The following is a 26648-nucleotide window of genomic DNA, read 5'->3' on the forward strand; positions in this document are numbered from 1 at the left end:
GGTGTGTATGTGCTTAAGATCTTCCTGCTGTATTGGACTTGATGTTGGTGCCCTAGAAAGCCATTGCACCTTACACACAGAGCCAATTAGCACCGAGCTATTGTGTCTGAAATAGCTTCAGCCACCAGATCCTAATAACAGCGGTCAGCCTAGAAAATCCTGAGCAGTTAATCCAATTAGAGTCAACACACAGGGATCCCGAGCATTAAATCCAATAACAGTGAACGTACAGGAATGTCTATTAGTGTGAGCCACGCTTACTTTTACCTACTGAGTTAGAGAGCAGCACCTTCTCACCTGTTCATTTTCTGCTATTTGCCAAAATGTAGTTCTGTTTATGGAAACCTCAGCCTGCTTCCAGACCCCAGAGCTCATATTCTATCAATGCTAATTAATGACCGTAACCTGGCTATGCTTTAAACTAATAAAATCCTGCCCCTCCTGTGTGAGGCGTCCTCACATGTATTGCAGCGCAGCGTGGAACAAGTGTATTTGAGTAGATCTCTTAATGTGACATGCATATAGGAGCGGTAATTAGCAGGCTCACTAGCTTTAATTAGTGGGTTTAAATGGAGGAAAGCCATCGCTAGCTGTCCTTTTTGATGTGCGTGTGGGAGATGTTATGCAAATGGAGTGGCTTTTGTTCTGTGTTTGTACGTGTGTTTAAAAGAAGGGCACATGTGAAGATGGAGCAGCACTGGTGATCTCAAGAGGTTAAACCAATGCTAAAGCTCACAGAGCACCAAATATAGGGATCTCTATGCATGTAACGTGTGTGTGTGTGTGTGTGTGTGTGGTTATCTGTGTGTCTTTGTACAGCAGTGAGAGATACAGATGGCACAAGAGATGAGAGGTGGAGGAACTGTGCTAATTATGCTCCCCCCCCCCCTCCTCTCGAGCGTAGTATGGCATATTCCCTTATGTATTGCAATCTAATAACCAGTTGTTCTGTGAAAAGCATGAAATCAGAGTCTATTCATGCACCAGGCTCTTCAGCTCGCATTATGTAACCTGCTGAAGACCATCTTGAAATGAAACGTTGTCAGTCATGCTCACAATATGAATAAAGGAGTAAACTCTTGGGAGTGTCGCAGCATTGTGTGTGTGTGTGTGTGTGTGTGTGTGTGTGTGTGTGTGTGTGTGTGTGGTCAGAGTGGCCCTGCAGGTGCCGTTTTTAAAAGAATTCATCTTTTTTTTTTTTTTTTTTTGTGCCTTCCTTCTGCAAAAATATTCTGTGCCATTCCTCAACAGCCTTTGTCAGTTTGTCCTGGCATGTAACTTCCTCTTTAGATTGTTCACTCTACATTTTCAGTCCGTACTGAAGCCTCCCAGAGTAGGTTCCTCCTGGTGGTTGCTGCTGCACACAACCACTGTAAACGGTTGGAAAACGCCATTCACCTGAGGTGCTTTTCCCAACACTGGTGCTGTAATGATGAGTTGATCAGCAAAATATTAAAGAGCATCAACACCGTTTGTTATTAAATTCATTAATCAAGCAAAAATACCTGAAATCTTTTAGATTACAGCTCCTCACGTTTTCTCTTTATATCATTTTAGATATCATTTTTGGACTTTTGGGCTATTGGATGGACAAAATAAACTATTTTATTATGTCAGCTTGACTCTAATAAGCGTTTTCTCCATTTCCTAACATTTTATAGACAAATTATGAATCAGTTAATCATAAAAGGAACCAACAGATGAACTGATGATGACATTGTTAGTTCTAGTCTTACTAACCACCACTACTCGCTTTTAAAGCCAGTGTGCCAGAAGCAACCAGCAACCTGTGGACAGAGCTGCCGGTGCCTCGACTGGATCTTACAGTCTTCTGTTTTAACGGTAGTGGTAATATAGTGCACCCTCCCAACATGTGGATATTAAAAACTCATTCATATTTTATTGAACCTCACTCAAGCTTCTCTTGCTCTCATCCTTGTACGTACATGTCTGCGAGACAGGTGGCAAGGCCCAGCAGCACTCCTGCTTGACTGGAGTACTAAACGGCTGACTCGTTGACTGACTGATTTGCAGGCGTTCGTTACTAACAGGTCACAGCCGCTGAGTGACTGGTCGACCTCCTGTTTGCCGCCTGCTGAAGTCATTCGTACGCGCCTTTTGAAATGATCACAGTTAATTGTTGTTATTCTCACCGTGAGTGTCTGTCCTCGAGTGAGCTAACTAACGGTGACTCAGCAGCAGTAACAGAAGTAACTGTGCCACTCAGCACCGCCGGTTGTAGTCTCACACTGACTCTCACACATGCAAAACTATAGCGCACACACACACACACACACACACACACACACACGCCTGTATACGCTTCCAACAGGATACGCATACTGAGAGGGTGTATTGTACAGTAACAGCATCCCCCGGGGGCGATTGTGCCACCTGTGCATCAGCTTCACAATCCTATTGCCGTGTGTGTGTGTGTGTGTGTGTGTGTGTGTGTGTGTGTGTGTGTGTGTGTGTGTGGTTTACATATTCAGATGTGCTAAGCTAGCATTGTGGTGCATGTGGCAGGTATTCGCCCCATATACAGAGCGCTATAGGTTACAGTGCAGTGCCATAAGCTTATATATGACAAGAGCATGTTATCGTTGAAGTGTGTGTGTGTGTGTGTGTGTGTTTGTGCGCAGATATTCTGTCTGAAGGTGGAAGATAAAAGGTTTATGTGTCTAATCCAGAGGCAGGTTTCTAGAAAGCTCTGCGACGACGCCATATAACCTGGATTAGCAGAACACACAAAGGTGGAGCTGGAGGAGGAGGAGGAGGAGGAGGAGGAGGAGCCACGTCTGAGGCTGGAGGGAATAAATGGGTGTTAGATTGGAAACTAGTGTTCACGCTGCCGTACAGCCTCCGGCCAGCAGCAGATTAAAATAAGATGAAACTCCGATGATCCCTGCTGGGGTATCGGGGCGGGTTCAGCAGCACATAATGGGAATCAGCAGAGGAACATTTTTCACAGGGAACTGATGTTTGGGTTCTTTTTTTAGCAGGGTTGAGCCAATCAATCAGCCATAGATCATAATTGGCTGACAGACATTTTGAATAGGTCATTTGGCGTCTGATGTACGATTCAGCATCTGCAGCTGTCGCTTTTATATTCCAAATGTAGAAAACATAGTAAAATGTCTCGCTCAAAGAGGTCTGTCGAACACGTCAAACGTTCACTTGTACTGGATGTTGTTGTAGAACGTGTTCACAGATGTTGTACTTGTGTTATTTATTGGTTTCAGCTGGAAGTGTCAAAACACACGAGTCATTCATTTCACAGCCCGGGCTCAAGCCTCTCTCTTTCTGATTGGATTTTGGACTTTCTTTGGCAGGTACAGATCAAGTAGTGAGAATACGTAGTGTCACATCTTTAATAGAGGTATTGAACATAAGTGTCTGCTCCGTTCACTCTCATTCTCTTTCCATTTGTAGCTGCATTGTGAGATATAAAGGAGTTGTATCATTGGACCTGTGGATAATACAACAGTGACAGGTGGAGCATCAGGAGCTTATAACATTGATTTAAATGTTGATATAGAATTGATGAAGCTAGGATTGTCTCAGTGACCTCAGATTGTCACTGACAGTAACTGCACTACATGACTCAGCAGCAGACCGGCTTAATCAGTTGATGGGCAGTTAATCAGCAACTATTTTGATAATCGATTAATCAATTCATTCATTTCTTTAAGTAAAAATGCCAACCGTTGCCCAGTTCCAGCTTTTCAAATATGAATAATTGCTTTATGTCTTTGTCTTATATGAAATGAGTCATTCTGGGTTTCAGGGTTTTGCTGTGTCAGTTTGGGCTTTGGGAAAACTGGGATTGGTTTTTCTGACATTAGTGGATAAATGATTCATCTATTTAATGAAGAAAACAATAAATTACAAAATGGTTGATGTATTATGTTTTATGTTAAAACAAATCGCAGCACATAAATGCAAAAAGAATATTTGTTGTAGATAATTTAGAAACCGTGTTTGAACAACACAGTTTGCCCCCTGGAGACGAATGACAGTTCATTTTTCATGTGTTAATTTGCGTAACTTTATCACAATTCTTTAACACCAATAATTTGATCAGCTGTCAACTATTAAATGAATCGGCGATGATTTTGATAACTGATCAATTGGTTTGAGTCATTTTTTAAGCTAACAAAGGTGTAAATGATCTGACTCCAGCTTCTTAATGTGAATATTTCCTGGTTTCTTTACTCCTGTATGACAGTAAACTGAATATCTTTGGAAACAACACATTTGAGGACGTTCCTTTGGGCTTTGGGAATCACTGACATTACATAGACTAAACAACTAATCAATTAACCAAGAAAATAAGACCCTAACATAGATCCAGTATATCATTATCAGAGCTCTCAGATATCGGTATTAACCTTAAAAATCCAGTATCATTTGGACTACAAACAAGAACCCACCATTGTATGAAAATGACTCAATTCTCTTTGTTGCAGCTCACAGTTGATTGTCCTCTTTAACTCTCTTCATTTGTCATCTCCTCCTCCTCCTCCTCCCCCCCCCCCTCCCCATCCTCCTCCTCCTCTTCTCCTTCCTGTCAGATGATGAAACATGCGTGGGACAGCTACAGGCGCTACGCCTGGGGTTCCAATGAGCTCAGGCCCGTCTCCAAGCAAGGCCACTCCAGCAATCTATTTGGTGAGTGCGAGACCATACACACACATACACATGCATATACACACACACACACACACACACACACTCACACACACTCACACACATACACACTTGCACATACACACGCAGGCAAACACACAGGATTGATCTCGTGTCCCTGCCACCGGCGGCCTTGGCCTTTAGATTAGCAGCCAAATTGGCCGTCAGTTAGAGTCATCCATCTATGGATGCCTCTAAATGTCAACTTTATCATATATTTATATTCTGTTTGTGCTACTTGCCAGTTGTTGCTGTCTGTGCTGTTAATGAGTGTGGTGACGTGGGGGCATCTTATTCTGCCCCCTGCTTCTTTCTCTCTGTTTCACACTCAGCTCCTTTCTGATGAATCTTAATTCTCCTCCTGCCTTTCGGTTGTGAAATGATGTCCGCTGGGCCTCGTTAATAACTCTATACGTGTGTGTGTGTGTGTGTGTGTGTCAGAAGCCAAATGAAACTATGACAATAAATGCATCTTTTTCCTTCCTTATCCTCACACACACACACACACACACACACACACACACACACACACACACACACACACACACACACACACCATGTTGCTCCTCGTGTTGAGTTGGCTGAGATCGCTGGCTCAAAAGCTGGACTCAGAGAACAGAGGAACAACGCCAAAGTAAACATAAAGCTAAAAGGAGAGGATCCCACGGATCTGTTGTGACAGCACATGTGCCAATGGCAGAGGATCAGTACAACTCATTAAAACTGTAATACCATGATCACATTTCATCTGCAATGTTATTTGCTTTTCTCCTAATTGTGTGACGAGATAAAGAGACCAGAGACTTGAAAGTGTTTTAGACTGGTTAACATTTAAAAAAAACAAACCTTTAAAAAAATGGATATGTTTCTACCGTTGAAGAGGGAGTGAGCACAGTATAATAACACAATGTTTAATCATTATTGAGACTGTGTACACGTGGCGTTCGCAGGTGTTTTGTGTGTGTGTGTGTGTGTGTGTGTGTGTGTGTGTGTGAATACTGTAATTTATTCAGACTGATTGGATTAATAAGAAAGGGAATTGGTTTTTAATTTGTTAAGATCTCTTTCTCTCTGTTGACCTAATTAAAGTCTCAGTGAGAATATTTGTTTGGATACCTTCAGCTCCAGGTGTGTGTGTGTGTGTGTGTGTGTGTGTGTGTGTGTGTGTGTGTGTGTGTGTGTGTGTGTGTGTGTGTGTGTGTGTGTGTGTGTGTGTGTGTGTGTGTGTGTGTGTGTGTGTGTGTGTGTGTGTGTGTGTGTGTGTGTGTGTGTGTGTGTGTGTGTGTGTGGGGTGTATGTGACAGTTTAGAGTAGTGCCGTTGCAAGCTCTCGACTAAGATAAGATGACATTCATGTGTGAGAGTCAGCTGTGCCTCCGCTGCTGATAAGAGCGGTCTCTCGACGCCAAAACACACTCGCTTACTTGATCTGGTTTGAATTGATTATTTTTAACTTGGGGGCAGTGGAAAAAAGCTTTATTGTAACTACGGGTGTGAAAAGAATAGATTCACCTGTTCATGATTCTTTTTTTAAATGATTTTTTTGATTCCTGAGTTGATTTTATGAATATAAATAACTACCTTAGCTTGGTGCAACACATAAGAGGAATTATCATTAACATGCTAACAGAAGCTAGCATCGCTGTAATATTATTGTAATAAATAATACATTTTTATTCCCAGATGTGCTCACATTGCTAACTCAGTCTGTTGCTTCAACACCGACAGGCTATGGCAACCTCAAAGGGTCAAAACTCAGACTCAAAATTAATTTTCATTTATTCAAATTGGTAAAGAGACAACAATAGCAACGAATATACTAGTAGAAATGACTGATGATGATGATGATGATGATGATGATGATGAGCACTAGCAGCTAAATGTGGAGGTTCAGTTCAAAAAGGGTTTTATTTACCACTTTTATAGCCGAAATATGTTTTTCTCTTGGTCTTATCTTAAAAAACAAAACAAAAATTACAATAAATGATAAAAATAAATGATAAATGGGAGAAAAGCTTCCGGCCTTCACGTATCACCGTATAACGTTATTATAGCTAACATATTGGGCAAATATTTTACAGTAAAATAAAAAGTAAAAAACGAGTAAAACAATGTTGACTGTACTCAGATTCCCTACATGATCTCTAAAGAAGTTGTTTCCATAGAAGTACCTTGATTGAAACACACAACTCGTCACACATAACAGTGTTTGCCCTGGGGAACATGCCGAAACCCCCACTAAGTCTATTCCATTATACAGTGTGGGAGATTTACAGGCTCATTTTTAATGATTGCCTTCTTATGTTTAATGAGGAAATTCAATCAGCTTTGTGTAAATTTCCTCCACTGTTTCATTACCGGAATTTATCATACGTAAATGTAGGAAGAGAGAGGAAAGCAGCTGTGTGAATACTAATTGTTAGATTAGCCCGTTCGACTCTCTGTGTTAGACTTTCTCTCTGTTTCTCTCTCTGTATCCATCCCTCATGTCTGTGCTGTAGGAAAGTAAATAGGTTTTAGTTGGTCGCTCCAGCAGACCCGCTTCCATCAGTAAATAAGACAGCTTTGCCCCAGGGCCTTGTCACTGCCGTTTCCAGCACCTATAGAACAAGATGTATGATGATAATATTAGCGTGACCTGGAATATTATGTAATGAAGCCACTTTCCATACCTGAGGCTGTGTCCCTGATATACAGTAGCCATAGGATTGCTGGTTCTGCTATCCAGGAGAACGGAAAGATTAAAAAAACCTTCGCTAAGAAGTAGTAAGAAGGTTCAGAATGTCCTTTCAAAATAATAAATCAATGAACATATTACAAGACCTACCTCCTTGATCTTTTAAAGTGTTCTTTATTAATCATTAAAAATACAGAGGAAAATACGAATAAAAGGAGAAAAGTTGTTGAAATAAGCAAAAGACTCCGTTTGAGAGGAATAAAAGTGAACCTCTCCACTGCTCATTTTCAGTTTTGTTTTATCTTGGCTTGTAACTTCCTGTGTTGGTTTTTAGAGCCATGAGACTGCAAAAACTTCTCAGATTGATATATTTTAATCTGACAAATATTTTCTTTCAGAGTTTCCTAAAGCCTAAATTGACCAACAGTCCAAAAACCCAAAGATATTTACATTATTATCTTTAATATCTTTAATTATCTGCTTAACAGCACTACTTGTCTCTTCAAAATAAAATACAAAAATATGCCATACTGAAGATAACTGCTGAGGCCAGAGAAGGTTGAGCTATCAGTTTTAAGGTGTGCAAGATGGAGCTGTTATTTCCAGTAAAAACAATCTTCCATAAAGCCTGGACAGCCCAGATCTGTTCTCTTTAGGGCTGTTGAATATAAGAAGGCTGCAGATGGGTTGCATCCTTTCTGGGGGGAGATTGAATTTGTTCCCTCTGCGGTGTTTTCCCTGAAGGAGGACAACTCCTTGGTCTCAGACGCCAGCTGTGCTGTCAGCTGTTTGCTTCTCCAGTGTGTGTTCGGCTGCATATTGCACCAATTCAGGGAGGTTTTAATGTATCATAGTGTTTACTGGATTTTTTTGGTTTGTAGTAAACTTTTTGCAACGTTTTCCAGCCACTAAATACATGAATACACTCACTGCTCCAGCTTTTAAAATACTGTCAGCCCTCCACATGGTCTTAATATCTGGATTTGTTCATGGACCCTGATTTCGTATCTTCTTGAGTTTACCTAACATTTCTTATTACTAGCTGCAACCAAAGATTATTTTTTTCAATTAGCTGATTAATCTTTTGTCCTTAAAATGTAAGAAAATGGTAAAAAAAAAAAAGAAAAAAAAAGCCGAATGTGGTGTCTATAAAATAGCTTTTTTTGTCCGATCGTCATACTTTAAGAAATCCTAAAATCCGTCTAACGTTTAAGCAGGAACCAGTAAATGTTGAGAATGTTATTAATCACTTATCACAATATCTGTTCTGCTAATCGACTAATCGATTAATCAACCGGTGATATCTTATTCCTTTCCCTCTCCCTTCCCTTCATTCATCATTGATAAAATGCACCCAAATACTCGAGACTGATGAGAAATAAAATCTGAATTCTTTCCCAGGTTGGGAATTTACCAGCAGCCATAGATCTTCCCAAAATGTTGGCAGGCAACTTTGTTTATCTTCTCAACCAACTACTTTGGCAGACAACCAATGATTTGGCTAAGTTTTATCAAACAGGATTACAAAAAATATTTTCTTAACTCAAACACTTAAATAGTTTAGCAACATATGAAACCACGTGAGGACACCCGAGCAGTTCTGATGAAGATTAGCTTAATTTTTGAGTTTTAAACTCTTAATAAGTAATAGCTATGGATGTTTTTTTCTTATTTAGTTCTGAATATTTCATGTTATACAGAAAAACATAACTTTTATTTTATGTAGACTCTTATTTTGAAGGACTTTCAGTGACATAATAAGCCTTAAAAAGTTCAGATATTAATAAACATTACAGGATGAAAATAAATGTTTGAAAAGCACTCTTTACCATATATAGTACTGTAGATAATCTGTCTGAGTTGATTCATTTTATACAGTTCATTATTGGGGATAGTTTAAACTCAACATCAAAGTGACATTCAAAAACAGTAACGTATTGTATATAAAATGTAAAATGAAGTGTCCTATTCCAATGATAAATGAATTGCAGATTGAGTGGCTAACTGAAGGGCAGACTGATTGCTGTTTCATCCATATAGACTCCTGTAACAGCTTTTCATCGTGCTGCAACAATTTCCGTCACAAACAATATTTCAACCTGAGCGCTCAGTGTTTGCCCGCTTGTCAAAGCGGCTCTATAAATACAGATTGTGCAGCTCACATATGATCTGTCTAGTTACATAGACGCTTACTCATAGTGGCATTTTGGTTGCAGTGTCGATAATAATGTGCAGAGTTGATTGATTAATTTAATAAATGTATGCAGTGTCTACTGTCTCTGTAACTGAAGGGCTGCTCTCTGGCAGAACTTCATACGACGGCGTTTACAACCGAACCCGAAGAGAGATGATGGATTTCATCTGAACTCGTCCTTCTTGTTCTAGTCTGCTTCCTTTTGTTGGTCCTAATTATGGTTTGACAAGGTTTTAGAGGACAGTATTAGTCTTTTCGAAGGCGAGACTTTATCAGCTACAACAGAGCAGCTTCCCGTCCCTGGAGAGTCTGTACATTCACCCTTTTTGCTAAAATTAAATCTACCTAGAGGGGATGATGGCATCCATCTCTCCTCCTGTCGTTTCCAATCGCTCTCTCCGTCCTTTTAACACTCATCTCAGCTGTCTATAACCAGCGTATTGCTATTGAGACTCACCCACAAGAACAGGTACTTCTTTCTGTTTCTAAATCCAGAGCGGGTCAAATCCTGTTGGGACATAGTAGCTTCCTAACAGACGCAGCCAGCATGCTTTTGTGGCTTCAAGGGGAAACCGTAACCTGCTGAATATAGATGTTAGAAGAGAACCTGGTGGGAGTGAAGATGACAGGTTTTGGACAAAGTTTCCAAAATGTCTCTTATTCTAATTGAATATTCTTGGTTGGAGGAAAAGATCTTACATAGGAGTCTTGTAACTGTTCAACTTTAATATTAACTGTCCTTACAAACTCCCATCAGAACAACCACTGAGGGCCTTTACCACCCAGATCTCCCAGACCAGAATATGTTAAACGTCCCCTGGAAGATGAATGATCACCTTGTTAAGTTTCTCCAGACCATCAGGAGCTCATTTGGAGCTCCGTGCCACTAAATTGTCCACCCAGCCTTAAGCTGTACCCTGACTCCTGTTAGACATTATGGAATTTAATTTAATCTCAGCACCATTATAAGACAATGAGCCAGAGGTGGAGTTTGTACCAAGGCTTCATGGAGTCCACTTCTTTTTTTACAAGGACAGACTGGCAGCTGAAGACGAGTTCTCTAAAGTAGAGCTCTGACAACATGGATAAGATTGTTTTCTAAATCAATGAATGGATTCAGTTCAGTTCATCCATGTGATTACGAGGTGAAGTGAATCTGGAACTAACCCGTCCTTATTGCAAGTGCAGACACTACATTGTGCATTTTATTCTGCTCAGATTTCTCACAGCTGCAACAAAAAGAATTTGGGTTTGGACCAAAGTTGGGGTTGTAGGGTTATCACCACGTTAAATGTTTCTTCTCCATACGTTTGACTGAAATTTACTCATAGTTCAAAGCAAAAGAAAGCTGTTAAAGATCACATGTGATTGCAAAATCAGCATTGACGTGACATTTCCTGTCACAACTCATGGGATCAATGTGAGGCTGGGTTACGCAACAAGTAATTACTTATACTATAAAGTAACCAGCAAAAGGATTACCATTTCAATGATGATATGTAATGGGTAATTAATTAAATTGTCATAAAAAGACATTTGTGCAACACTGGACAGGATTTATGATTTCCAGGTTTTTGGCAGTGTCTGGTCTGACTCGAGTCTGAGTCAGAGTTGTAGCCAGGATCTTAAGAAACACTGAGGTCCACTTCCAAAATTCCCAGAAATATTAGCAAAGACATGTCTTCAATGGTATCTGTGGCCTTGAGTCTAAGCAGAACCATATACTGTATGTTATTGTGATATTTAGTACAAATTGAGCATCTTGTTAGGTCATGCCCACTCAGGAAGGCACCGTTGACAGATCGGTTATTCTTCCAAACAGCACAACAAGCCAAAGGTTGAAACGTAGGTCCTTCTCGCCGGAGCTTGCCTCTCGTTCTATCCGAGAGCTGGCACAGGAAGGCACTCATGTGTTCAACCAACCAAACAAACTTCCTATGGGGTTTGTGTATATGTGTGTTTGGGTTATTCTGTCTAAAATAACCACACATGACTGGGCCACAGCACATTAAAGGTCACTACTGATGTCTCCTGTTGCAGGCTATGAGGAAAAAGGCAGAATTTGTTTTGGGTCGTTTGCCATCCAGCTCAGTGTGACCTGGACTCGGCTATGACAGAACATTGTTTGTGTGTGTTTTTATGCATTTTGGGCTATCGTGTGAGCCTATGGACCAAGATGCCATCTGTCATGTTGGTCTAAGCTGTGGGCTGTTTCGAAGGAACATCCAGAAGACACCTTAAAATATGACAACTGAAGTCCAACAAATTCCTCTTTGCCCCTCGGTTCCTGTGTGTCTTAACAGTCACTGAAAAACAAACTTCATGAATGATGCATTCATTTGAACTAAACTGGTGGAAACTGGGTAGACACATGGGCTATTGAGAGAAAACCCCTATATGTTGCTCTCTGTATTTCAATTGGCTGAAATGACCTTGGAAATAATCAGCTTTTGGTGAAAACAAAAAAACCAGCCAACGCTGTATCATTACATACTTCAGTCATCTTGATGAATTAATCAGTCTCATTGTGTAACAGCTGAGGAGAGTTTGCAGGTTTGCCAGAAACATGAATACCGTCGATGTGCAATGTGCCGCTCTGAGCTCCGAGCTGAACTTTTCTCATCTAATTAGTTTAAAAAAACGGTCCGGGATGTATGATTTATTGAGGGGAATTCATCAGAAGAGATGATGCATAATAATGTTCTCTGTACTGATGGCTTTTCCCAGCATTCTCCCCGCTGCTATTTGGGGTTAGCTAATTCACATTATACTTTAACAGCCTGGTAAGACTTTGGTTGTTTGCTGGACAGTTGGATGGATCCGTAGCTACAGGCGGTGTGAAGAAGTGAAAGGCCTGTGTATCTCCCGAGACACACAGGCTTTGCAGTCGGGGTTATCTGCTTGGCCCTGCCCGCAGTGCTTTAAAAGGCCGTTGGATGAATGAATGGCAGGCTTTGCCACAGATGCTGCCAGGGTTTTTGTGATGGTCTCTTTTCTTTATGTTGTTTTCCCCTCCTGTCTCCTGTGGCCTTTCCCTCCACGCCAGCCCTTCTCAATGGCTTTTTCTGCTTCTTGTCCCCCCGGAGTGACGCTGCTGCTCCCCGTATCACTTTACTGTAGTGACAGCAGGAATATCCAGACGGAATAAAAGCGGAACTAAAGCCTTCCATTACATTTATATCTGACCTTCAAATGTCAGGTTGACGTTGCGTCGCCATTGTTTGATCAACAGTTTAGGCAGCACAACCACAAAAGACCTGTTGCACTTCAACCTTTTACCATTGTTTCTACCACCATCTATACAGATACATTTTGGTCACATTGGGCACATACTTCTACTTTTTGTATGTTATTACAGCTCCAGCTACAGGCTTTTGTGCTCCAAACTCATTTCTCTGCTGCGTTCTGTGAGTGTAGAGTGAGATTGAGCAGGTCTTTGGCTGCACCAAGCTATCTGCCAGAAAGTGATTTGGGTTGTTGGTTTAAATCCAACACAGATGTCTATTTAACCATGGTCTATTATACCATCAATTATTACACCATTAAATGTCTCCCAGCTGGCGTTTCCACTGGTTCATTTGGACTTTATGTACAGTAGAGTTGGGGGCACTACTACTAGTAACTTAAAATCAATATCAATCTCTTATTGGCTGTTATTCACGTACTGTAATGCTTCTCATTTTCACCTCGGCTGTGGATGAACAAGGACACGAGTGTGTTAAGTGCTGACGGAGGAGAGGGTGTAGCTTAAAGAAATATCTACTAGAGAAACTGAAAACAGCTGCAGAAGCTTCACTTTCTCCCATAAAGTCAGCAATATGGCAGCATTTCTCCTTTCATTATCTATAAGCTAGAATGAAAATAGCAATGCAGCTATATTTTCTGTTTGAGTTGTTTTGGCTTCAAACAGCACGTATAAGGCGGATACAGCAGAGAACATGATCCTCAATGCAAAAACAGACGCCCTTTCTGCAGAATATTTGCAGTTTCCATTCAGTTTTGCATAATTGTACTTTACATGGCTGATTTAGAAATCAGAACATATAAAAAACAAATGACACAGACTTGGACATACAAGAGAGTTACGAGCCGAAGAATTCAGGTTTCAGTTGTTTGGAAACTTCTATTAGAAGGAGGCTATATGGCAGTCTATAGGGACATTTGCAAAGGCAGATCCCTGTTGAATACAAGGTCCACTTTACAAGGAATAAAACTTAGCAGCACTGTCACTTAAGGCTGCTCAATTAATCGAAATTTGATCATGATTACGATTTTGGGGCCAAACGATCTCAAAACTAATAAAATCGGAGGGAACCGATTTTTTTTTTTTCATTTTCTGTTCAATCCAATCCAACTTTATTTGTTAAGCACTTTAAAACAACCAAAGTTGACCAAAGTGCTGAAAAAAGTTCTGTTGTGCAACGTTGTATAGAAAAAAGCTGAGCCCCTGAATTGGGACACAGCCACAGTCTGCGTATTTTGTGCGTGCTTATTTCCGTCCCTCCCCCGCAGCATGCACTGCACATCATGCGCTCGGTATACTCGCCGTTCCCGACCTGTCGCGCGACAATGTGAAGTCACGGGAGCGCCGTAACTATTTATACTTGCACCGGTGGTCGCGACACTAGTTGCAATCTTCTCCTGTCACGTTGTTTTCGTTTGAACAGGTAAGTTAAAAAAAAATTATCGTTTGAATAATCGTGATCTCAATTTTGACCCAAATAATCGTGATTATGATTTTTTACATAATCGAGCAGCCCTACTGTCACTGTTATTCATTAGTCTGTAATGCGTTATGCATAACCTTCTTTCAGATTTTACTCTTAAAAAACTGAATTTCACAGTCGTAATTTTATGAAGGTTCACGAGAGTCTCTGTATCCACTTCAGCTGGAGGACTTTGTGAGTCACTGTGGGAAAAGAAACAATCCACAAGATCATAAGATCGTAGTAAAACTAGTTGAAGTCTAGTTTAGTTTATTAGGATCCCCATTAGCTAAAGCATTGCAGCAGCTATTCTTCCTGGGGTCCACCAAAAGATTTACTTCAATGCACCAAACCAATCAATCATTATACATCACATTACAAAAGGACAACCAGACCAACACAGACGAGACGAGCTCCTGACAATTTATAAGAGCGGCAGATTACTTATGGGTGTAACAGTATAGAAGTGTACACTTGGTAATGTACCTGTATAACTTCCAACTAGTAAAGATCATAAGACTGATGTTGTTTCAATGCTTAAAGCCCCCATATTGAGTATTTGACCTCATAACTATAGCTCCATTCACTTCAGCCTCCCTACTGCTCAGACAGACCCTCACAGCCACAAGACGCTGCAACCCAATCCAACTCACGTTCGTATGTTAAACTCTGCCAACTGACTACAAGTTAAACCGGCACCGGGCACGAGGGTGTCAGTGTCGTGCACGATGGTGAATGAGGTCGAAACATACCGTGTGTGTCTGTGTGTCTGTGTCTGTGTCTGTGTCTGTGTCTGTGTGTCCTGCCGCCATCAAAGCCAAAAGCAGTGTTCCTTCTTGGTCACAACCACATCATTGTGTCAAACCAAATCTGAGTCTTGTTTTCCCGTATCCTGCCAGCCTTAGAGCCCTGCGCTGTCGCTAGCAGAGCTAAAAATATTGTTATCGCCCACCAGTCGAGAAGGCTAATGTTTTTGGTGTCTTTCTATTTCCAGACAAGTCATTTACTTGGTTATATAATTTGACGTTGAGCACTGGGCTGCAGCCTCCGCTCCCACACAACATTGTGTGTGTCTGAATCAGATATTCAATCTCTGTAATTGAAATGGATGGAGTAATTCTGCTCTGGCCTTCCCTCAGGTTTTGTGTGTGTGTGTGTGTGTGTGTGTGTGTGTGTGTGTGTGTGTGTGTGTGTGTGTGTGTGGTGTGTGTGTGTGTGTGTGTGTGTGTGTGTGTGTGTGTGTGTGTGTGTGTGTGTGTGTGTGTGTGTGTGTGTGTGTGTAGTGTAGGAGGTTGTATTTGGTTGTGTCTGAAATGATGTAAATCACGCTCTGCACAAAGGTGGGTGGGACACAGACAAGGGAACACTGCAGCAACTGAAATGGGGGTATCCATCACATGAATACAAACACACACATACACACACACACACACACCTTGCAGCTTTGTGTTGTTCGTGCTCGTCTCCTGAGCCTTTGTTATAGAACCTTGAGTCTGAATCCACATTAATTAATTACACACACTCACACACACTGAACAGCAAGCCTGCCCGCCCGGGCTTTGAACCCCCCTAAGGCCTAGAACAACACACTGCAGCAGGCACCGCCCATCACACACCTAAACGCACACACTCACGCACACTCCTCGAAGTCAGCCCGGTCCCTGGAAGTTCCCACGCCTGAATAAACGAAGCAGCCAAATGAAATTAACAGCTAAACTCTCCCAAAATGTATCTGCAGTCAGCCTGGTGCTATGTAGCATTTGGTGTATTATCACAGCTTTGCTTTAAATCCCTTCTTTTCTTTATCACTGTCACATTTTCAACACACACACACACACACACACACACACACACACACACACACACACACACAAGTGAATGCCTTTCACTGTAACCTTGACAAAAAGTGTTGATGCTCGAGTATCTGGCAGCAGAAGCCAAGAGGTTAATACACTTTGGGGATGTGTATGTGTGTGTTCGTGCGTGTGCATGCTTTCTGCCTACGATAACACGATTAGCCAAAGGCTTAGCCATCACTTTTCCCTCACCTCCCTTCTGTGACCTCTCAGAAAATATGGTGTAGACTCGACGTCGCGGCGGTATAGTTGGGGCTAAATGGGATCACCAGCGGGGCCGAGGGTGTTGAGATCTGGATCAAATTGTAGGATTAAGTATTGAACCTGGAGTTTGCATTGAGTTAACATTACGATGTGGGACACTTTTTCTATATTGAGAATATTTCTGAGAGAGGCAGTGAGCTGAGGAGAAACTTCAGGAAGGGACTTTTTTTATTTTTTTAAAGACTGAGCAGCCTTCAGTGTTTTTTTAATATCAATGACACTTTGACTGCTGTCAGTCTTGAAGGCTGAGGCTGCTATTTTTGAGCTAAAGCTGCTGAGTCAGTAGGGCCAATATTCATTTATCTCTACCAGTAAAGCTGGAAAGAGGTTATGTTTACAGCCCTATCTTTTTTATTGAGTGAGTGAGTGAGAGAGTGAGAGTGAGACTTTATTTATTCCGATGGAAATTCAAGCATCCAGTAGCAGCATACAAACATACATTAAACATACATTAAAAATATAAACTTTTGCATAGAAATTAAACATGCAGGTGAATTAAGTGTTTAGCCTGGCTAGCATCTATACAAATCGAAAACTATACAACAAGTAAAAGTAGAAATAAAATAGCTTTTATAGGTTTATATACACATCTACATACATTTACATACACATCTTTCACAGCTAGGCCACCAGGTTGCTTAGATAAGTTATTTTAAAGGCTGCCTTCATTGTGCCAAATGGGAATGGGGTTCAATAGATTTTCATGGAATCAGAATCCTTTTGAATTTTAAAAACAAAATCTTTTTAGGTAGTTTGTTTGGAGTTTGTTTGGTGCTGCAGGTCACCGAATCTGACAGTAAGGGTGTGTCATATATCATTCACAGTAATACTGGAATTATTTTTAAAATGATATGGAAAATGTATTAATGGCAATATTCTGACTTGTAATAACATCATATTTGGTTGTCCATCGAAGTCCGATGACGACGTCCACTCCCTTAACGGTGAGTTCTTTGATGCCTGAACAATCCTATCTTGGACCCACAAGCTCTGTTGCAGGTGGGGCATGTAAATGTGGTGACCGTGGTCAGGTGTGGAGACCCAGGAGCACTGTCTGCACCATGATTAGGTAAATCCCGGTGGCAAGTGTGGTTGCAGGACAAGCGGTCCCACATCTTGGCTGCAGGAGGCTGCCAAATCCTTTGCCTGTTAGGGACCGCCTATTGTGCACCGCCAGCACAATTGCTCTCCTGTCAGGGTGTGCTCCCTTAACCTTTGTCTCAACAGACTTACCACAGTGGGGGCTATTTACCAATAGCTGTGGTTCACTTGGCTTATGTTGAAAAAGACAGTGGTTGACAGGCGCCAGGGCATGTCCCCACAATGGTGGGCCTGTGCACCACATCTCTGGGGCCCACTGCTGCTCTGATAGTATAGCCTGGAACCGTGAGATACCCCGTTTCAATGTGTTTCCCCTGGGAGGCTCTGCAGGAGTCTCGGTGGTGGAGAGGCTCTGCACTGGCAGGAGGGAGCTTACACACTTGGCTCTTCTTTTCACCCTCCATCAAGGAGTCTAGCCAGTGGCAAAATCTCTAAACAGAGAGTAGCAGGCAGAGAGCAAAATACAGCAACTAGCAGCACCAATGATGTCATACCGTTACGCACACTAACCGCAAGCATGGCTGGAAGTAATAATTGTTGCAAAAAGGAGAGTGACTCAGTAGTGTGGAAAGGATTTGGTTATGAAAAGATCAGATGAACAAACCACAGTAATACGTAAGACGTTCAAGAAGACTCATTTCACCTCTAGTAGCAATCAGTCCAGTACGAGAAGAGCCAAAGAAACTTGCAATTGTTAGTTCTAAATCAAAAATATTTTTCACTGTTTTGTCATCACAGATATCATTATATCAGAAATCCCCTGAACTATCGTGATAGTATTTTAAGGTCATATTGCCCACCACTATCTAACGGATCTCAGGACGCTGCCGGTGGTAGGCTGAGTTCTTACTTAAAGATGAAGGGTGGTAGATAAATATTTGAGCTGTGGACTTGTTCCCCCCTTTATCAAGAGCACTCTCCCGCAAATAATGCATTTCACAGTTGTTTGTCATTGAGTTTGGTGAACTCTAGCCTCACTTTGTTTCTGTAATTTTCTTTGTAGATGCTTGTAATGTTAGAAAGAGGCAACAGAGACTTGTGAGTGAAAGATTTGATCAGGTATTTGTTGCCTGCAGAGTTTCACCAATCCGGGTATTTTACCAACTTGGAACCAGATCCAAAATATCCAGAATAGGACCAGCAGTTGGAATTCATCTTCGCATAAAGAAGAGAAGATGTGGACAAAGAGAACAAGACTGAGTGGGGGAAAGAGGACTAAGGTAGATGAATTCATCAGCCAGTCACACACAATGAACTCTCAGTGTTTTCGGGAGCAATTTAAAGGGTGATGCAGCCTGACAGAGGGGAGTAAGAAATTCTTCAGGCTAAAGGGCACCGCAGATTGAGTCACAATTCATGTGACCTATAGTTGTAGGGCTGACTTTATTGTGGGAGTGGAGCTTTGGTTCAAACGACGAGTGTGACATAATCCACGGCTCTGTGCTCAGATTGCATCGTGTGTAACTGGGAGCGCTGAATAGAAGTGGGAAGGGAAAGATGCGAAAGCCTCACCAAGGAGCTCAGCGTGACCCAGAGCTGGGGGGCACAGCTGACTGTTGAGGTCACACTTTATGTTCACATTGTGTGCATGACGTAACCCACATGACATTTACTGTTCTTCTACTCTTCTTCACAAAGTAAAGAAACCCATCCCACATGTCTACATATTATATTACCTTACTTACGGAGAATAGACTATTTAGTGGACGTGGTGATCAAATAAAAGATGAAGCACATTGAGCATGATCTAATAAAAGCTATGACAATAATGTAGTGGGATTTAGGACTATACGGCCTTTAGAATACATTAATACAACATCCTAATGATAGTTGCAAGTTTTCAGTTAATTTAATGGTGTAAAAGTAAAGTAACTGTTTACTTTGTCGACAAATGGATTCTATCACTGATGATGTAACCGTGTATAAGGATCGTCACCCGTCTCTGCTGGTGGTTTTGCGGGGGTATTAGCAGGTCGACCCAGTCAACATCAGTGCTATCAACACATCCGGGACCATACTTCTATCCTTCACAATAAGTTGACATGCAGCAAACGCTGCACAGTCAAAGTACATGACACACTCTGCTTCCTCATAGTAATTAGACAGGTACATTTTCATGTACACATATAAAGATTGACATGTAGATTTTTAAACATGCATAAATTGCCTACACTTGTACTGTGGTGGTGATCGGCACAAACAATCCCGCGCTTAAGGGTGGATGTGTCCGACTGTGTCGAACTAAGCTACTGTTCTCCTGTTATTCATTATACTGTATTTCACTCTTTTTATTTGTACTCGTAGGTTAATTGCTGTGTTGTACTTACTTTTTTTTACTGGTGATACTTTTAAGGATTTCCTATAGTAGGGGAGGTGTTGGTGGCAAGGCAACACTGTCACTGAATTTGTTGGCCAATACTTTTTTCAAAGTTTCCCCCAATTGCTTCCAATAAAAACTACAACCTGCTTTCTTCAACCTGTCATTGGAAGTGTGTTCGGCTCGCTGCTTAGCTGTGCACCTACGTGTATAGTGGGGGCATCTCATGGTTTTCTCCTTTAAATTCTTTTTTTTAATCATCCTGCTTTTCATGTTGTTGTCCCACTGTTATAATTATAACCAAAAACAGAGAAAACAACCGGTGTTCAATATAACCTACAAATCAGAAATATATGAAACAAATATGAAGATAAGAATCGTAGCATGTTTGTGTGCAAAACAGCAGCAGAACAAACTGAAAGTGCATTTAAATGCTTCAAAATGTGGCACATATACAGTTGGGGATCAGTGTAGGTTTATTGTGTAAACACATACAGTCAAATTGTTATTCCACCTCCTCTTTATAGATTCAAAATATATACTCTTCAGCTACGACTGAATAAGTAGGGATAATGTTGACATTTTGACCTCCTGTCAACAGTCAGCACTGTGTGTGTGTGTGTGTGTGTGTGTGTGTGTCTCTGTCTGTAAGAGAAAAAGCAACATCACATTTGTCAATCACTCATGCACACTCCCACATCACAACATCACAGATTACAGCTCTGTCTTCGCCGCCTGATTGCGTGAAGTGAAGGTTATTTTGTTCTGAACAGCCAAACAATGCATCACTCTCCTGCCTTTCTCTCTCTCTCTCTCTCAAACACACACACTCACACACACAGCAGTGTAGGAAGGATTGCAGTAAGCTGGCGTCATTATTGACACCATGCTAATATAGCTCTGAATCTGTACCATGACATTCTGTAGGGCACGACAGGTGTGTGTGTGTGTGTGTGTGTGTGTGTGTGTGTGTGTGTGTGTGTGTGTGTGTGTGTGTGTGTGTGTGTGTGTGTGTGTGTGTGTGTGTGTGTGTGTGTGTGTGTGTGTGTGTGTGTGTGTGTGTGTGTGTGTGTGTGTGTGTGTGTGTGTTAGTGTGTTTGGTGCAGAGTGAGGATATCTGCCCATGCAGGTGATGAATGAGGGCTGCAAGGTGTGGTGCTTTCTTTTTTTTATTCATCCATCACGCCCCTCTTCACTCATTTTCTGTTAGAGCAAGGAAAACAGTGGATGGATGGATGCACGATGGGACAAACAACCAAAGGAAGGGGGGGGGGGGGATAAAGAAAGGAAGGAGGCAGGAGTAGAGAAGGAGAGAGGAAGGATAAAAGTACTTAAAAAGAGAAAAAGAGCGAAAGATTGATGGATTGCTCATTAGACGACAAGTGATGTAGGAAGAGGAGCAACTGGATGGATTGTGTTTCGAGGCACACAGGAACGGAGGGACTGATACTGTTCGTTAATGGCTTTTGGACCTCGAGTCTCCCATTTCTTCTGCCATCCTTCTCCCATCTATCCTTATTCTCTGTCTGGAAGCAGAAAGGTAATGATTCTTGTCTTCTGAGGACACCAGCTCTTTCATTTTTCATCTATCCATCCATTTCTCACTTCCCCATGTTCTGCTTTATAGGCTGTGTCAGAAAGGTTGAGCATCACTCCGAGCGTAGGAGCCTCATTTTCCTCGAACCGTCCCTTTTGTCATTTAACTGTTGACTGAAGAACCTACTGCAATCACGAGCTTCACCTCTGACACACAACTCTATAATTAATGACACGATGAAGACAGAAAATATAAATGAAAAGTAAGTAGCTGCAAAGAGGAGGGATTGAATTGAATGTTTTCTCATGCACCCACACTGGTTGCAGCAACAGGAAACAAAGCAAGTGGGAGTATTTCTCTTCAAATAAGAGTGGAGGACATGCAACAGAAGGTTTTCTAGAAAGAACTTTTGCAAATGTAAGGATTCTCCCACTGTGACAGGCCTACCACCTACAGCAAATATCATAAGGCCTGTCCTCCCCTACTGCTCTGTCTTTACAGAGAGGCATCTCCTCCTCCGCCAGCACTCGTGTTTTACAGAAGCATCATAGAGGCTGCCCTCTGCTGAGCCATCTGCTGCTTCACCACGCTCGCAGTCGCAAACACAGACAAATCCTCAGCAGCACACACATCATCACCTCCAAGATCATTGGACTTTGCGCTCACAACCTCAAGGACCTCCGCTGAATCCCGTCTCAGTTTTTATAGTCCTCCCATCTGGACACTGACACAAATCCCAGATCTCGTTACAAGCTGATTTTAGCAGATTTCTTGGTGCCCTCTGCCACCGTGACCCTGGACAAGCTGTCTCACAAACATCAGAGATCTCTTTAATTACAGTCCCAATCTTTGAGCAGTGTCATCTGTGTGTGGAAAAGCTAGTATTCTTAATATTTTACGCAATAACTTAATGTTCAGGTAGGATCAGTGAGGCACCAGCAAATCCAGGGCCTCAATTAACAATTATTTTTATTATCGATGAGTCTGCTCATTGTATTTTTGACCATCGTTTAGTCTACGAAATGTCGAATAATTGTGAAAAATGCCCATCAAGATGTCCCAGAGCCCAGGGTGTTACACCTTCAGATTGCTTGTTTTGTCCGACCAACAGTTGAAAACTCAAAATCAACCAGAACTTATCAGAATATTAGTTTTTTTTTTTTCATAAGAGAACAAAAGCAGCACATCTTCCTTTTGACAAGCTGGAAACAATCTAATGTTGAGCACATATAGGTTCGTAAGATCTTGTAATTCAAAGTGAAACTCTGCCCAACTTCAGCCTGAACAAAGATCTTATTGGCCACAGCAGTCTCAATGTCCGAGCCCTTAGATATTAAAGTAATCATCACAACGTTAACTCTACTAATAATCTATATGTCATCATCATCAAAAACTGTACAGACATACTCCATAAAAACGTGTATGCACTTGTAAAATAAGAACAACTAACATTACAACCTCACAAACCGTGAAGAACGTTGTTCTTCTAATATTTAGTATTAGTATTCTGGTCAGTCTTTGACCATCTGTACCGCTCTCTCTCTCTCTCTCTCTCTCTCTCTCACACACATCGCACGCACACACACACACACACACACACACACACACACACACACACACACACACAGATACAGAAAGAGCAGTGAGGGGGAAGGAAGCGCAGTGACAAGACAATGGACGAGAGGAAAGTGTCTTGTCCTCCCTTTGTCGCTCTGGAGGTTTCAATGGAGTGAAAATGTGAGATGGATGAAAAACAGGAAGGACAAGTCACTCCGACAGTAACTAGATCTGCTGACACACTTCAGTCACATGCTCTCTCTTTTTGTAACACGGTGTAAGGCTGGACACAACATTCAAAGTATCATCAGATGGCCCTTTACTATCCTTATCGATATCATGTGTCATTCTTACTATTTTCTTCTTAAATCAGTAGTTTGATTCCACTCTCATAACTGTGAGTTAAGTGTGGTGCTGGTGCCAAGAGGCGATTAGCTTAGCTTAGCATCAAGACTGGAAGTAAGGGGAAACGGATAGCCTGGCTCTGTCCCAAGTAAGATCCTGCTCACACTTCCTAAAGCTCATTAAATAACACATATCTGGTTCAACAGAGCTGGAAAAAAGCAGAAGTTACAGCCGATACAGTCAGACCGGACTGTCGAAATAGTTCTATAGAAATGTTCTACATAACTACTTGTAGAACATATTTCTCTGTTGTTCTTTGGGGAATGTCATTCAAGTCTTGATGCAAATTTTTTCCTGTGTTTTAGCTTTGTTCTTACACACAGAGAGGGGAACCAAAGCTTTTCTGAAGAGATTCAGTGTCCCCTGCCGGACTAAATACCATTACCATTGTAAAGTTAATGATTATGTTTTATCAGCAGCCTTTTCCAAGAATATTATTCGTATCCATTGCTTTACAATGGAAATCACCTCCACAGCTAGTGACTGTTGGCCGAATTGTCTCACAGTGGGGATTTTAAAGAAATACTAATAATTTCCAGACCCAGTACGAAGCACAGTATTGATGGACAACAGGAGCCCTGCACCTCTAGGTGATGATTCAGCATTGCGTCTAATGGAAAGCTTTTAGCTGCCTTTGCATCCTCCCACCACTTACAGAGGGATGTAAACCCACAGATTCACACAATAACAAACCAGCAGCTTCCTGGCTTTCATCTTGACTCTACTTTGTAGCCACATCATTTCCAAACTTTTTTTTTCTCCTGACTTGGACTTTTTCTATCCCTATTATTATTTCAGTGTTTTTCCTCTTGACTATATTTCCTTCTACCTTTACTCCCTGCCCTTCTCTCTGTAGGTCGGCCTAGATACACCGATGTATTAATGTTTTCATATCTGCTGTCTCTCTCTGTCTTACTGATTTGGCTTGTTCGTTTTTCTGCTCCTCCCCAACCTCCATTTCTATTTAGTTTTTCCTTTTCTGTCTCAGCCCTAAGTGGTCAGATAGCTCGGACAGATGAGGTCTTGTGTTTATAACAAGTATGTTAGGACTAAAAGCTTTGCTGCGGGCCCCGGCGCTGCATGCTTAATGATTTATTGAGCTCGCTGGCACATACACAAACTGAGGTGTTCGGGTGGTGTTTGATTCGTTAAAGGGGTTTGGGTAATGACAGCGGTGAAATGATGGTTTGTGTGTCTCTGTGTGTCTTCCCTCCTGCTATGAGGCTAATCACTAGAGATGAGCAATACTCCCGACGTTTCATCAGCGCCGATAATCGCTGCCTCTCACCATCTGTCGAGCGAAATAATTTATTCAACCTCCAAACATAACTCTAAACTTTTGCTGTTTATTCAGTGCTATTTCAGCTAGACTGCTGCTAACACCTGTTGTCATTCATACTAATAAAAGGAATGGTGCGCTGACTAACAAGCTTTTAACATGATGAACTTCATCTGTTTTTGCTCATTGGAACAAGTTCAACTTGAGGGTTTTTTGTTCAGCTTCCTTCCAAGGATTTCACCGTTTGTTTTACAGAACGATAATATGTCTAAATGTGTAAAAGAAAGACCTAAATTCTGTGTTAAAGTCTATTTCTAATCTTTCTATCTGTTTCTCTTGCAGGCAGCATAAAGGGAGCGACGATAGTGGATGCTCTGGACACCCTCTACATCATGGAAATGTTCGAAGACTTTGATGCTGCTACTGACTGGGTAGAGAAGAACCTCGACTTCAGTGTGGTAAGGGTGTGTGTGTGTGTGTGTGTGTGTGTGTGTGTGTGTGTGTGTGTGTGTGTGTGTGTGTGTGTGTGTGTGTGGCGATCAACTACATTGATTTCACAAAATCCTCGACCCTTTGCCACAAGCCATAATGTCGTCAATAGAGGCTTGAATCATTGATGCCCGTGGTGGAGAGGAGCCTTGAAAGACTTGGCACTTTCATTAGCATGCATTTTGGTTAATGTGAATTTAATGTGAAACACCTTTAAAGCTGTTCAGGTGTTAATGTGCTTAAAAATGAAAGATTTGTGAACAAGAGATAAGAACACTGTGTCTCACATCAAAATAACTGGAGGTGAAATAAAACAAATAATTTAGCAGCTAGCAGTTTAGAGACAAAGACAGACCAAAGAGTGCTAGAGTGCAACTTTTACTCAGTTATTTGGGTTTGATTTTCCCTTCAAATAGAACGTGGAGAGATCACTAGTCAACATTATGCTTTCCCACTAGCACTTGAATGAACATACAATACCAAGAAACAAAACTAACTAGATTTGGTGGAAATCCCAGATTTAGATCACCACCTGTCTGCAAAGTTTCATCCAAATCTGTAAGACTGTGAGATATATTACTTACATGTCGTTTGAGGAGGAGAAAAAGATGAGGTAAAGATATATCTGTCTTAAGTATTGAGACATATTTTGTTGTCTTGCTGTGTATGTAACCAAGCTACGTCAACGTAGATGTGATCTGTGTTGCATCCTGCCATCACCCAGAACCACAGAAGCATCGTTTTCTACTCATTAAAACACCAACAAACTCACGAACTCACTTGCCAAGGACGAATGCCTGCGCCCAGCGGACTCCCAAGACTCGTAAAATGTTTTATTATTTAAAGCTAATGAAATCGAAAAAAAATACGTAACTAAATTATCTGCTTGATGCCACTTTTCAGACAAAGCCTGAAAGTCATGTTAGCGGTTTTATTTGGACTTTTATTGGCTGTGACTCAGTTCAACACTTTTTGCGCGAATGATCTAATGTATGAAATAGTATTAAAATAAACTTTATACATAGACGTGACAAGATGAGCAAGGAGATGTCCGACTGAATTTCACCACATGTAGGTCAGTGTAAGTGAACTATAATACAGAAGACTTATGATGGCTCCCTTCACTAGGAAGGTGCTTATATATATATATATATATATATATATATATATATATATATATATATATATATATATATATATATATATATATATATATATATATATATATATATATATATATATATATATATATATATATATATAGTGTGTGTGTGTGTGTGTGTGTGTGTGTGTGTGTGTGTGTGTTTGTTTACAATCAGCAATAGAATGGAAAAAGGCCTTGATGGTGATGCACTTAGTCATCCGGCTGTCTAAGATGAGTCATCGATGTGTGCACTGGCTGAACTGATAGCAACATGTGAATATGATAAAACAAGAAAACATATTAAAATGAGAAAATATGACCTCAAATATATAGTTTATAAAACAAAATTTAATATCAAGGAGTCAAGAGACCAAACATTAATCAGATAATTGTTTCCTTCAGCGCACTAAGCACTAACTAAGGCATTATAAACA

The 26648-nt window shown here is 41.1% G+C and overlaps 1 protein-coding gene across 1 annotated transcript in view; it reads left to right on the top strand.

The window, feature by feature from the left end:
- Positions 1 to 26648, top strand: part of man1a1 (mannosidase, alpha, class 1A, member 1) — a 129673-nt gene that overhangs the window by 28719 nt on the left and 74306 nt on the right. Inside the window, exons 2-3 of the mRNA XM_051409770.1 lie at positions 4575 to 4671; positions 24924 to 25039. Of these exons, the coding sequence (XP_051265730.1) occupies positions 4575 to 4671; positions 24924 to 25039 (213 nt within the window). The remainder of the gene's footprint in view (positions 1 to 4574; positions 4672 to 24923; positions 25040 to 26648) is intronic.

This window comes from Dicentrarchus labrax, unplaced genomic scaffold (assembly GCF_905237075.1).
Source record: "Dicentrarchus labrax unplaced genomic scaffold, dlabrax2021, whole genome shotgun sequence".
NCBI classification, from domain to species: domain Eukaryota; kingdom Metazoa; phylum Chordata; class Actinopteri; family Moronidae; genus Dicentrarchus; species Dicentrarchus labrax.